Source organism: Pseudonaja textilis, chromosome Z (genome assembly GCF_049901715.1).
Source record: "Pseudonaja textilis isolate UNSWEBS1 chromosome Z, rPseTex1.2, whole genome shotgun sequence".
NCBI classification, from domain to species: domain Eukaryota; kingdom Metazoa; phylum Chordata; class Lepidosauria; order Squamata; family Elapidae; genus Pseudonaja; species Pseudonaja textilis.
This window is the reverse complement of record NC_142008.1, coordinates 78,704,183-78,719,508: the sequence shown is the minus strand read 5'-3', so window position 1 is coordinate 78,719,508 and position 15,326 is coordinate 78,704,183. Positions and strand designations below refer to the sequence as shown.

The window sequence follows — 15,326 nt, the reverse complement described above, 5'->3', positions numbered from 1 at the left end:
GAACTTCACTAGTCCCCAGAAATTTAAAACTGCCCTCCTATTTTAAGGGATTCAGCATTTAGGGAAGGAATGGGGCTTCTTTTCAGACACACACTCGAGGCAAGAATCAACTTTTCGGATTCTTGATTATGTACGCAAAATCCTTTCTCTGACTTTGGCAGGTATGTGATCTGCATTTGTTCGCAAGCCCACTTTTGCTGGAAACCACTGACAAAAATGTGGTGCACCACCGCTTGCCTTTCTCCCTCGACCTTGTAAGGTTGCTATATTCGCCTAGAGCAGAGCAGTCACATAATACAGTGCTCGCTCCACGTCCCCAGCCTTCATCTAAATTTCTACGGCGAGGAACCTGCACGAGCCAAAGCGGTATTTGAGCTTGAAGCGAGCTTTGGACTACAGTATTGTCGGCGAGTAATTGTAACTATTTTACTGAAGTTTGTATCTCTAACAGGTGCAACAGCTTAGTTCTCCATTTCAGATCCAAGATTATGAATGTCGGTTCGACATTATTTAACAGCTCTGCCTTTAAAAAAGAATCCCCTTCCCAGCGGAATGGGAGAGAATGTTGCACTACTTCAGCCTAAGGTCTATCATACAAGCCATTTATGAACGTTTAATATCACGCATCCTACCCTGTGCTTACTCTATAAGCGTTTTAGGAATAATTTGGCCGATACCTACATATGGGGGAGGGAGATATGTTCTGCTGCTTTAATAATCAGCAGTTGCTTCTGATACGCTAATTTGTTCAGACAACACATCCGGTTCGTTGGGCCTCCGAAAGAAAACACCTGCCTATAAATATTGCATAGCTTCCCTCTCTGCCTGCCTGACAAACTCAACAACGAAAAGTCGTGGTTATCCTGCAGGACATTCAGCTCCGCAACGGGACAGCAAACGAAGAGATTGCCCTTGTCTGTGCCTCTCCCTCTCTCTTGGCCTCGGGGACGGAAGTTGCCTTTCTAGTTGCTCTCTGGATGCCAGGCGAGAGCCAGCAATAACTTTCCACTCCGCGTGTATCCTCTTTTTAGACGCCCCGCGCTCTCACATAGGAGAAGGCAGGGAGCTCGAAACTCAGTTAGAGTGGGAGTCCGGCGTGACTGAAACACGGCGCGCCAACCAATTGGCCCAGCAGACACCCGCCAGCTACCCCACCGCCAGCTGCAATTTGATTGAATTGAGAAGTTTCATTCAAGGCAGCGCAAGAGCCCGTTTCAAACTATGGAGACAGGGGCTACTCATTTCGGGGACAGCAAACCCGCCAGCGGGTAAGGATACTCGGGGGAGCATTTTAGATGTACTTTTAAATAGGAGAAGGGCTGGGCGTAGGAGAAAGAGCAACGGGGAGAGGCTTGTCCTGGTTTTTACTCCTCTCGGCTGCAAGTTGTTCAGGGCGGGGTAGAACAAGCAGTGTTTGTATCAGGGATATTTCGCAGACGGCGTTTTGACGAAGAAAAGCCGCGTTCGGGTCTTGCATTTTCAACAGACTATTTTTAAGGGTTAGTAGATTTAGGTTCGTAATTACCCTCTGTTCTTAATGAACCTCGCAAATCCCGCGCGTAGGCACGTGAGCCCTTTTCTAACCACAGTACTTCCAGCCCCTTCTGGGTTGTATTATCTAATTCTAAGCTAATTAGATTAACAAAAACTAGCAATAGGCGATGTTCTCCAATACAACGCCGCCAGTGCTCCTCAGCATAGTCAAATCTGGACTCAGGAGGGTGTCTCCCCGCTTCTCTTCTGCGTTCCTTCACCCCGCCTCTGCAGCTGTTGACAGTTGAGGGTGGAGTTGGAGCCTGGCCGGCAACTGGAAGGGAGCGAGTGGGAGGCGAGCCTTTTGCTTAGTTTAAAGCGGCAGGAGACAGTGAAGGGTAGGGTCTTCGGGGCGACTGCTGGGCCCCGGCAAGGAGCTGGGCTTTGCAAGCCAGGTGGAGCAGAAGGAGCATTTTGGCTCACAAGCCGTCTAGCCTCGCTCCTGTGTCGCACAAACCAGTGATTGGGGAATTATTCCAAGTTTAGTGTTGCCATGACACCTTAGTTTAAAGGATTCCAGGAGCTCCTGTGCAGTAGCATATTGGTTATTGGAGGACTAAGACGAAGGGAGACTCGTGTTTGAGTTCATTCTTAACCATGGAAACTCACTGGGTGATTCTGGATTAGTCACTTTGCCTAATTAACTTTACAAAGTTGTTTCGGTAGGGATAACATATTAGAGATTTCCATGCCAAGCCATACCTTGACCTCTAAAAGGAAAATTGGAATATAAATATAAAAAAAATACTGTAGAGTAGTAGGGCTGAATGGGGCGGATATGGGCAACTGCAGAAGTGTTGTAATTCTTATGTTCCTCTGATGTTTCATAATTGGAAACATTCCTAAAACTATTAACTTGATTTAATTATAAAAATAGACATGCTCCATAAATCTGGTTTAGTTCTATTGAAAGGAACTTTAATACTTAAGTGATACAACTATGAGAGAACAGTTGACTCATATTGTGTTATGACAATAGGATAACACAAATACCTGATTTGTTATTGTACAAATGTTAACTATACTGTTAGATGAGAGCATAAACTTATAAAATTTTAAAAAGCGTGCACTAAATATTTTTAATAGAAAAGAAAATTTAGCCAAGCTGAAAGCTCTTTTCAGTGGTCGTATATTAGTTTAGTAATTGAAAAAGTGTATTACCCATCTACTGTTCCAAATCATAAGCATTCATGGTTTAAAGAAATGCCTTTTAATAACCAGATGTTTAAATGTTAATATTTATTGCTTTCTAATAATATTTATTGCTTTCTAATAATATTTTATTGCTTTCTATATAAAGGCATACAAATATGCGACAATGTCAGGACAGCTTTGGAATGACTACAATACTAATTTATTTTAGTATTTCAAAAAGGTGTAGCCTTCCAGTCTGTCTGATTTGACGGTGAACTAAATATTTTTAGTATAAAATTTTACACTAAGCTTTAATTTTTCAAATATGCCTGAGGTAATTTTAAAAAAGTGACCTCTGTTATTTTAAAAAGCTTTAATGATTCACTGTAGTCTTTTTATTTTTCTAAACAGAAATTTTCATCTATGCAATTATGGTTTAGTCAATAAAACAATGTGCTATGTGAACACTAGCTTCTAATTAATGCATTATAATTCTAATTAGAATTATAAATTTTAATTCTAATTCACAGTTTTTAATTCATAGTGAAATAAATTATTTCCCCATCTCAGTCTGGTTTACATACTTGTAAAGGAAACTCAAGAAGATTATTTATTACAATGTTTGTATGTGAATTTTAAAGGTTTTGGAGATGATTAGGAGAGTCATATGCTGCTAAGTTAGCTTGCTTAACTGTGTTTCTGAAATAATCACAGTGCCTGGATTCACACATATTAGACCATGAGCCACAGTTTGCAAAACATTTTGCCAAGGTTTACAAACTACATTATTGCCTACTGTATCATGTCCTAGGCTTCTTTTTCAATTGCTATAAGTGAATTAATGTTCCAGCTCAATTCTTTATATACCATTTACATTTACAAGTGTATTTAAAGATCTATGTGTATACAACAGCAGAAAAAAAGTTAATTCAGAATGAAAGAGATTTTAAAAATTTAAATAAGATAATCTCTAGCATTTAGCCAAGATCTGTATTGCTGGCCTAGACCCTTAAAGTTTGTTTTTTTATATTGGAAATCAATAGAGTCTGAGAGTTTATTTGTTTTTTTATTTAAAACCCTGGCCTGTATGTTTAGAGTGTCACTCAACAAAACATTTGCATTATTTTCAGGCCAAGGACCTGATCTTTATCCAACACTCATGTGAAATTTGTAACAAGAGTTGTGGATTGTGGAAGTTACATTGTATGTAAATGAAATATAACTTTATTAATGTTCATACAGAAAAAATGCTGAATGTGTTGAATGGATCTGTTATGATAGCTAAAACTATGAACTTTAAAACTATCTATGAGCAATGTTACTATTTTTCTGTCCTGATCATAAATAATCCCACCCAGTTTTGTGTCTGCATTATAAAATGTTCTGAAATTAGCCTCCTTACCCTCTAGTGACCAGGCAATGCATTTTTAGAAACTGTGTTGGTGTTAAAAGAAGAGATATTATTTTAGAAGGTTGCTTATATGCAGAATGTACTTGCATATGAGTTTTTAAAAAACTTTTCCCCCGTACTGTTTTTCTTGTGGTGTTTGTCAGATTATTAGAAAAGTTGATTTGCAGGACTCTGCAAGTTTTTAGAGATATTTCATAAGATGTATTTTTGTAAACAAAAGCATCTTTGAATTTTAAAGCAGTTGCATCTTTTGCAAAGTTCAGATAGCTGTCCCAGTTCATACAATATTTAAGCCAGCATCAGCAGAAAACCAGATATGCATGCACACAGATATATAGAACAGGTAGTCCTCGTCTTAACAACAGTTCATCTAATATATGGCAAGAGAAAAAAACAAGTGTTAGATACAAATTACTGCAAGGTGGTAAGGAAAGAGGAGGTTTGGGTTTACCAGACTTCACTAAACATGCGGATTAATCTTCTGAATAAGAAATTACTTAATTTAGAGGGCCATGAATTAAGATTTGGATGGTATGACTATTTATGGTATGACAAGGTTAAAGTAAATGTTGATTTTTATAACCATTTTGTTAGATGTGCCATCTGAAGAGTTAAGAATAAATAAATAAGTTTTTTTTTAAAGTTGCCCCTCTGGATTTCACCCCAGGAAGCTTTTTTAAGAAAGGAAATGATAGCAAAGCCAGACTAGTGGACTTATGGTCAAATAATATTTTTTTAATTTTGGTGATCCTATTGTCAAACCCAAAGAGGAATTATAATTAGAAGGACGCATCTGTCATTGGTTTACATATTTGCAATTGAAAAAAAAATTCAAAGTAGGTAAAATGAGTTATCGGTTTGACTTTCTTCTGGGTTTAATGGAAAAAAGACTTGGAAATTTATTTTGGAATTGTGATGTTATATATGTTGGTGGCAGCAAGATTACTTTATACACAAAAATGGAAGGACACTGAATTCTACAATGGATGAATGGTTCCAAAAGCTGATGGAGTTAGCAGAGATGGCCAAGTTGATTGCTTTGATTAAAGACAAAAATTACCAGGGATTAACTGGTTGGAAACCGCTTTAGGACTTTGTGCTTGAGGTGGAAAAAAAATTGGTTTTTATCAATCAATAATTTGTTATAGAAATGGCTAGTTTATATTATGTAAAAATAAAATGTTGAGGTTTGATTTATTACCTTATTCTAATGTATCAAAGGAAGTCGAAAGTCAATACCTTTTCTTTTTTCTGTTGCTCCACACTTTTCCTCTCCCTTTTTCCTTCCCTATTTTTCTCCTATTTTCTTTTGAATTTTTGTATTATGTATTATAAACTAATAAAAATAATAAAATAAAACATATCAAACAATAATCACCATGTAGACAAACAGACAGCTTATAAGAAAACAAAAGTCTTGAAATAAGAAAAATTGTTAATGGTTTGTGCCTATAACAGGAATCAGTCATTCTTTCTTAGAAATGTTTACTTGATTATTTTGTTGTATGCACAAATACCTTATCGAAATCTTAAGAGGGCATTTTTAAATCACTGCAAGTGTATTTTTAAGCAAAGTGCATCCTTTAACAAAAAGATTGTTTAAATAAAGAAAATGCTGAATCCTAACAGTTCATTTAGTGACCATTCAAATTATAACTGCATTGAAAAAAGTGACTTATGACCATTTTCCAGAGAGATGACATTTGCAGTATCCCCATGATCATGTGATCAAAGTTCTGATGCTTGGAAACTGGTTCATATTTATGACCATTGCAATGTCCCAGGATCATTTGATCACTTTTTGCGACCTTTCTGATAAGCAAAGTCAATGGGATAGCCAGATTCATTTAACAACTTGGTTAGTAATTTATCAACTGCAGTGATTCACTTAACAAGACAAGTTGCATCATAAAAAAGGTCATTAAAAAGGGGTCAAAACTTACATAAAAATGTCTTAACAACAGAAATTTTGGGCTCAATTGTGATCATAAGTCGAGGATTATCTGTATTATGATTGTCTGTATTATACAGATAAAGGATTGAAAGTTTCAAACTTCCTCTCCCCAAAGTCCTCTGGGCTTATGTACCCCGGCCTAGGTTCCTTCTTTATTGTAGTTTTCTTGTCATATCTTCAAGATGATACTTATAGCTGACATTCTGGAATATGATAATCAGAGACAGCTTTCAAAGCTGCAAACCTTGCATGACTGGAGGAAATAAATCAGGAACCAAAGGCAAAGAGTTCAGAAGAATGCCAGATTTCTTGACAGTGTGTTTTCTGACTATGTGACAGTGTACTTAGAAGTTGACCCTAACCCTAACCCTAGCCCTAACTTTTCAGTAGCTAACTGTATCCATTTGGAATCAGTTTAGATGAAGGCTGGGAATTTGATTGAGAGAAACATTTCTGACAATCTAAATTCATATCTTAACTCCAAGCTTCGTTTGAGTTCCTGCAACCCATTTTGGCAGAGATATGTTAACAGCTCAGTCTTCTGAAGTTTTATCTTGTTTCCACATTGCATTATATAAGTAGTTCTCACTTAAGTTTTGATTATTCAACTTTACAATGGTGCTTATGCCTGGCCCTCCAGTTATGGCTGTTGTAGTGCCCCACAGTTATGTGATCAAAATTAGGGCATTTGACAACCTGCCTGCTTAACAATCAGAGTGTGCCCCACACCTATCTCTCTTAAATGTGCTTTTAACATGAGTACATGTTGATGCTGTGGTATGTTGGTAAGAATAGAGGTTTGGATCACAAATATTCATTAACTAACACCATTCATTTAGCAATTATTTGAGGTTACAACAATGCTGAAAACAGTGACATGACCAGTCCTTTGCACTTACAAGTATCATACTACCTCCATAGTGATATGATTGTGATTTGGAAGCCTGGCAACTGTTTCACATGTACAACAATTGCAACAACCTCTGGTCATGTGGTCACCATTTGCAAACTTGTCAGCAAAATAAATGGGGAAGCTGCCAGGAGGTTGCAAGTTGTGGTTTTGTGATGCCTTGCTTAATGACCACAGGTGATTTGCCTAACAATCGTGCAAAAATGTCTTCAAATTGGGTGTGGTAATATAATGCCTTCCTTAATGACTGGATGCTTATTGATGAATTTTTCATTGTGGAAAATAGAAATTCCATTCTATCATGCTCATAAACCAAGAGCTATCTATATAACAGACCCTTTTCCTGTGTTTTCACCTAGCTAATTACAGGTAATCCTTATAATCACAATTGGGACCAAAATTTCTGTTGCTTGGCAAGGCACTGGTTAAGTGAGTTGTGCCTGAACTTATTACCTGTTTTTGCCATGGTTCTTAAGAAAGTCACTGTAGTTAAGTGAGTCACGTGGTCATGAAAAAAGTCTAGCTTCCATCATTGAGTTTGCTTGTTAAAAGCACTCTTGGAAGGTCACGTGACAATGACATGAGCCTGGGACGTTGCAACCATTGTAAATATATACTAGTTGCCAAGTGCTTGAATTTTGATCCTGTGACTGCAGGATGTGCAGCAGTCATAAGCCGGAGGAGCAGTCATGTCACTTCAATTCCACTGTAACTTCGAACCGTCAGTTCATAGTTGTAAATCAATATATGCTAAATTATTTTTATATTATTCAAGCTTAAACAAATTGTTACTTTGTTCATCAGCAGAAAACAGCCTGATTAAATTACTTTCTTTAATTATTTAAGAATGTAACTCAATTAGGGAGAACCATTTGTGTGAGCAAGAATGAATGAAAAGGTTTTTATGAAGTGTCATTTTTATTAGCATTTTCTTTTTAGGTTACTTTCTCCTATCTTTAATGAAAGATTAACTAATTTGGAAATTAACAGAATACTTCTGTAGATGAAAAATAGTTTTATCAGCATTTTTGTGTTTTAGCTACTATTACTTTGAAGATGTTTAAATGAAATTTGCTTAACAAGCCATTTAATTTTTTTATTGTGATTCTTAATCTAATGATTTCTATAGTATTTGCACTGTTTAAAAATGTAAATTCATTATAGAATATCTAATTAAAACACCCCTGTAAAATTCTAAATTATGGCTCTTTGGAAATTCATTAGTTCATGAATTACTAATTCTCTTTTACACCCAATAGGTCATTTTCAAAGTATTAATTGATAGTAATTGGATAATAGGCAAAACGTTGATACATTATGCCTATGGCTTTTGACAGAGATATTTGTTTTCTTCTGAATATTAAGTAAATATATTAAATTCTATGTAAAATGTAGTATAAACTATGGTATGAAAAAGTAAATGTTGTAAATCTTTTCAGGTCTGGGTCTATGTTGATATAATAAACATAAAAGTAGATATTAAATTGTCTTTATAATAATAAAAAGGAGGGAATATTTAGAAGGAAATTACTCATTTTTCATATACATAGCATGCAATTAATATTAAACAGTAAAACGATATAGAAACTAACCAAGTGTTAATCTAGCTTCAGTTTCATAAACCATAAAGTTAATCTGCATTTTTTTCTTTATTAATTTCAACCTTGGCATTCTAATCATCATGTACAAATAAGATATTTGCTTGCAAGTTCAGTCAATTGAGTTTGATGAGACTCATCAACCTCCTATTCTGTAGTAGTGTTTGAAAAATAAATTTGGATTAGTGCCATTGTAAAAGGTTGTCTGTGAAACCTGATTGAGATTGATTGCTTTGCACCCAAGGCCTGTCCTTGTATCCTTTCTAAGTATGAAAGCAATACCCCTGTGCCTTTGTTTTTAAGATCTTAAGCAATAAGCAATACGATCTTCTGATTAAAAGGGTCCAGTTCCAATCCAGTTCCAATACTTATCAACATAGAATAATATTTTACTATTTTTATTTTTGTAGTTTATCATGTTACTTTTATCATAGTCTCTTGGTTTTGGTGCCTTTAAATCATTATTGGTGACTATACGGACAAGTCATAGTTTTGAAGAAATCATTGCCTTATTTCTAGGACGGAGAGCGGGTAGCCCAAAGTCACCCAATTAGTTTCTGTTCCAAAGGCAGAAGTAGAACTTGTTGTCTGGAAGCTTCCTATCTGGAGCCTTTAGCCACTACACAAGCCAGTGGTGGTATTGTACTGGTTCGGCCCGGTTCTGCCATACCGGCAGCACCGAAGAGCAGCGGAGACCAAATCAGTTCTCTAAGACAGGGGTCTCCAACCTTGGCCACTTTTAAGACTTGTGGACTTCAACTTCCAGAATTCCTCAGCCAGCTTTGCTTTGCTGGCTGAGGAATTCTGGGAGTTGAAGTCCGCAAGTCTTAAAGTGGCCATGGTTGGAGACTCCTGCTCTAAGACACTCTGCTGTTGGGCCCACCTGCCCACCTGGGCTTCCATACTGACCTGCTTTTGATTGCAGTGCATCAGCTGCTGAAGCGACGGGGAGAATACAGGAGTGCAGGAGGTGAGTCAGAAAACCTCTGCGCCTGTGCAAAGTGCATATTTGGCACATGCGCATGCACAAAGTATATGTGCACGCATGCAAAGCATGCCCACCAAGCCACGCCCACCAAACCAGTGATATATTTTTTCAAACGCACCACTGACACAAGCTGGTACTTATCATAGTGTATAGCTATTTCTTAGATAATTTGTGTTACCAAATATAGTTTTAATATTAGCCATCATTTACTTGGAATCTGTAAATTTTAGGATTTTCAACTTTTGTGCTATTTAATATTTTAGTTAACTAATTTTAGTAAATAAATGCTTGGCTTTTGGGGGTGGGGGGGTGGGAGGATTCACAATTTCATGTTTTGAAAAGTTATTCTATGGTGAATCTAGGTCAGAAATACAATAAATTTGAATTTTAATCTGAAAAGTTCAGATTAGATTTCTCTTGCTTTTTTGTACTATCTAAATGAGAAATTGCAATTGTCTTACTTGTAGGTGTTTCAGAAAATAATTAAAGCCACAATCTTAAGTAAACTTGGGGGCAAGTCCCAAATATTTTTGTACTTTACTGCTTATTAAATTTGCTTTCCTTGGACTATGTCACTATTTAAAGAAGCTTTATAGACAAAAAATCATCAGATATTTCCTAGCATAAATAGATTTTACCTTCTTAATTTATGAAGTTACTGACAAAGATTTAAAAAATATTGATCTAAGTAAATTCTACACTACTTACAAGAGAGGCCGTTCACTGAGAAAACATTACTTCTGTATGGAGTTGCTGGATCACTGATTAGTAAATGCCTTTCCATCATTTTATGATTTTATAAACCTTTTCACATTGTTAAAACATTACTTGCTTTCCTATCACTAGCAGAAATCATAATAGTTTTACATTATAGCACTAGCTGTTTTCATTTGGTCCTCAGAATATAAATAGGGTAGCAAGTACTGAACTACTCATAGAGAAAGTGGTTTTTTATTTTTATTTTCAAAGTTCAAGATCAAATTTCAAAGAAACCTAAGATATTAAACCATATTAGATATCTTCTGTCTTAATATCTAGATTTTTTTTGAAGTATTTATTAATGAGATCAAAACATTTATCCTTTTAGTTGGGTATTTTTATGATTTGATTCTTTAAAATAGTTATAGTACATGTAGGAGTTTTGATTAAAAAAATTCATACAGATGATTCAATATTTTAATCTGGCATTTCAAATATTTTTGTTCAGTTAACATTCTTGAAGGAATCAGTTCCATCCTTTGATGATAGGTTGGCAATTATTAATATAAAATTCCAGTTTGAAATCTTACAAATAATGTTCCATTTGTTTACTGTGGGTACTTCTAAATTTCACCTTTTTATGTATGTAGTTACACTTGTGTTTTTATTAGCTTCTTGCCTTTTCCATCTTTTTAAAAAAAATGCTTACAGCAAGATGTCTTAAGTTACTTTGCCTGATTTGTATTACATTTTGGCTTTTTTTTTAAATGAAAAAGCATGTCTTTCATTCCTTTTTAAAGCCCCTAAAAGCTGAATTAGTCTTTATATTAAAAGTTATTTAAGTCATTTAAATAAAAAAAAAGAAATAAAACAAATAAGCTTCTGAATAGCAAGGTGCTGTGAGAATCCTGATAAATAGCCACTAGTGATTCATCGACTAGAAAATTTCTTTTACTATTTATTGTAAAGCTATTGTAAAAATAAGTTATTCTTCATGTTTATTTTATTTAGTATATTAAATTGTGTTTGAAAATGTGTTAATATTAAATTGCCTACTAACTTGACTGTTGTACAATTTACTCCAGTCATCTAAATTGAGAAGGCAGCATTTTTCATTTATGTGTTTATTTGACAGGGGTGTGTTTGGACTAATGCATGCTTTGGTTATTATGAAGGGCACAGTCTTGAAAGAACCCAACTCAACAAATTTATTAAGGGTAAATAATATGAAAAAGGAGAAAATATACTGGTTTGTTGTTGATGACATTTATTGTCATCTCTATATGTGATGCCTTGGGTTTTAAGGATTTTTCAAAAATGGAGCTTAAAAATTTAGTTTGCTGTGAAACTGTTCAAATATACCAGGCAAAAATTATGGTGACCACGATTTTTAAACAACTATGTCCACTTTTAGCCACAAAACCTCTGTTCTTATGTTGGAAGAAATGTCCATCTGGATTCAGTTCCAAGTGAGGAAAAAGACACTGGAAACATGGAAGCTGCTTGGAAAGATGGTTTATTGATGAACAGGATGGGTTTCTAGGCAGAAAAAGGGAAGGGATGCTAAGTGTGCCTGGGTTTTATGCCCTCTTTTAGGCTTTGAATGTGAGCTTGTGCACTGATTGGTTGTCAGACTCCCATGGGGCCATGCAGGGGTAACTTTGTAGGTTTTCTTTTGAGTCCCAGGCTTGGTTGACTCTTGCTAGGTCATGATGTAATGGAAGGGCTTTTAGCAATTCCTATTATCGCTCTGCCTGAAGGAGGTAGGTCTTTGTTATATAAAATAGCCTGGCCCAAGTCTTAATGGCCCATTAAGGGGGGGTGAGTTTCTGCGTCTCTGAGTTTCTACTTCTTTTGTAGTGGAAATATTCCACCTTTTTAGTATATCTTTCCTAGGAGAGGATGAGTTTTAACTTTCAATACTTACTTGCAAATTGGCATGTCCTACCCAAGTCCTGTAACAGCCCAATTTTCCTCCCAGGGGGAGGTTAAATTACAGGTAGTCCTTGATTAACAACCACTAATTCAGTGACTTGCAACAATACTGAACAAGTGCTATTTAAGACCAATCATTGATATTCCAGCTCTCCCAAGTACCCAGATGATTATGGTCTGGATGTTTAGCAACCAGCTGGCACTTGCAGTGCTGATAGAGTTCTGCAGTCATGTGCCATTGTGACTTTTCTTCCTAGCTTTCCACAAGTGAAGTCAATTGAATCAAAAGAGAAAATTGCATGTTGCACTTGTAAGCTACTCTTACTTCCATATTTTTCTTCCAAGGATCGTAGCTATAGAATAATAGATCTTTGGGATTTCATGCTTACAGTACCATTTGCCTATACTCTGTAGTGCATGTCCAGCCATGCCACTTATGCATCCTCCACACTCTTTAATAACCACCCCACTCAGCTGTGTTCGTGCAGTAACAGCCATCTGCATACCCTCTTAAACCTTTAACAGCAATCTTCCACTCAGCCATGCTTATGCTGCCCCGTGGTAGCCATCTGTATGTTCTCCCACATTTTACAGCACTTCTCTACCTGGCCACATAAAGACCATGCTGCAACAGCTGCCCATCCTGGCCACTGTCCATAGCATCCATCTGGCTGTTGGTCTGCTTGCAAGTTGCCTGGGAATTTCTTGCCAGATTTCCCATTGTCTTTGCTTGTTGGAAGCGGCAGGAATTCACAAGTCACGAGACTTCAAGTGAGGTTCTTGTTTAACAACCTACAATTATTGCTTAACAATGGCAATGAGAACTGCTTGGATTGCTATTGCTAAGTGCTGTACTCATTTGACATTGTGCTTAGTGACAGAAATTCTGGTTCCAATTACTTTTGTTCAGTGACAATGTATATTTTATCTCCAGCCTATGCACGAGTTATTTACAAACATATTAGTATCAGTTTTCTTTGTTAAACTAATACTATCTCACAACAATTACAAAGTGTACAAGATCTGTAATATTTGGCCATCTTTCCCAATGCAAAGTCAGGTGTTGTGGTTGTGTCCAAAGGTATATTTGGGAAGAGTGGTGAAATATGGGGCATATTCCTTGCCTTCTCGTCACTACAGTATTTTCTCTCCCAATTATTTGTCCTTTCCATTATCTGTACGTTTCTTTAATCTCTTTCAAACCATTATCCCCTATCTTAAAATTTAAATCTTTAAATCTCCAGGCTGCCAAGAAATAAGTATATCTCAGCTATTTTATTTATAGGAGGAAAATGGGTTTATTGAAATTGTTCTGCTTTAACAATATAATCAAATGGCATCATTATGCATTTTTACCTTGAAAACTAGCAGCTGGTTTCTCACTATAGTACCTAGAAAGCATTTATACTGCACTGGGCTTTATTGCTTATTTGCCAATTTCTTTGTATTTATTACTATCAAACATATCTAAACACATCTAAATATGCAAACCAATATTCCATGAAAAAAGAAAACTTACTTCAGTTATTCTGTTCTTTAGGACCTAGGTTTGTCTCCATTCTCTCTGAGGCTATATTTGCACTGGTGTCTTCCCAACTTATTATATTTTATTTTGGAAGAGGAAGACATAGCAATAACAATAACACTTAGTCTTATATACCACTTCATAATGCTTTGCAGCAATCTCTAAGTGGTTTACAGAGTCAGCATATTGCCCCAAAAATCTGGCTTTCGTTTAGTGACATTGGAAGGATGGAAGGCTGAGTCAACATTGAGCCAGTAAGAATCGAACTCTGGCAGTGAACTGAATTAGCTTATTCTAACTGGTGTGCTGTTAAGTTTGAGCAATGAGAGGCTGACCAGAGCATGAGTGCAACAATACTTTATTTTACAATAAAGGGCTGACCGTGCTTGCCAAACCTGGAACTGGCTCGCAGCAATCAGCAACTGGTTGGGTCCCGCAGCCTGCTTTTTATAGCTGGCTGCTGGGAGGACCAACCAATGGGAATGGGGAAATAACGCCCACGTAAGTGAGTGGACCTGAGTGAGAACTCCTTGAGTCCTCAGGACATAACACCCCTTCCCCCAGATGCGAACATGCATAGTCCTTGAGGTAGACGGGGTTTGTGTTGGTGCCCGGAGCGGCGCAACTCGGGAACATTGTCTGTCTGTTCGGTATCAGTCTGTGACGGTTGAGCCGGCATAGTGTCGCCAACACTCTCTCTGGACTGGGCATCCTCGGAAACCACCGGGTTGGTTACTGGGGTCGAGGTCTCGTGGGTCGGATCAGGCTGGTCAGCTCTCTGGGCGCTGTTGTCTGAGTTTGGGCTGACCGGGACGACCGCTGGCGCAGACTGGTTGCTGGGTGCGATGTGGCTGGGCGGCGGATGAGACGGTTCCCTTTCGACTGGAGACTCTGGGTTCTCGTTGGCGAGGTTGCTGAGGCGCCTTCTGAGTTGGTCTATGTGTCTCCTCCAGACGCGACCATCCTCCAGCCTGACTCTATACGATCTCGGCCCGGTGACGGCGATGACCTTGCCTGGAATCCAAAGTGGGTCCCCAGCGAAATTCCTTGCGAATATCGGCTCCTGTAACATAAAATGTCTAACCCCCGAAGTAGAAGCGAGGGGAGAGTCAGGGCAGTATTGTGGGTGCAGTCTATCCAATACAGTCCTCAGGCGCCGGCCCATCAGAAGTTCCGCTGGGGACTTATTGGTGACTGCACAGGGGGTTGAGTGCTGGCTCATCAGGAACCGTGAGAGTTTGTGGTGCCAGTCATCTCTGCCAAACCTAGCGAGGGCCTCTTTGGTGGTCCTGACGGCCCTTTCAGCCAATCCATTACTCGCAGGGTGAAATGGGGCTGTGAAAATGTGGCGAATGCCTAGGTTGGCTGCAAAACGGCTGAATTCTACTGATGCGAACTGTGGGCCATTATCGGAGACCAAGGAGTCGGGCAGTCCATGTGTAACGAACAGGCGCGTTAACGCATTGGTGATTGCTAGTGTGGTGGTCGTGGATAGCAGTGCCACGTCTATCCACTTGGAATAAGCGTCCACGACCACTAGGAACATCTTTCCATGCACGGGGCCGGCCAGATCGATATGGATTCTAGACCAAGGGGCGCTGGCGCTCTCCCATCTGGTAGGGGTGGCAATGGGGGAGCA

The 15,326-nt window shown here is 37.8% G+C and overlaps 1 protein-coding gene across 1 annotated transcript in view; it reads left to right on the top strand.

Annotated features, from left to right (window-relative positions):
* The first annotated feature begins 771 nt into the window (after nucleotides 1-771).
* Nucleotides 772-15,326, top strand: part of COBL (cordon-bleu WH2 repeat protein) — a 109,200-nt gene continuing 94,645 nt past the window's right edge. Inside the window, 1 exon segment of the mRNA XM_026702343.2 lies at nucleotides 772-1,268. Within this exon segment, the coding sequence (XP_026558128.2) occupies nucleotides 1,222-1,268 (47 nt within the window). The 5' untranslated portion in view covers nucleotides 772-1,221.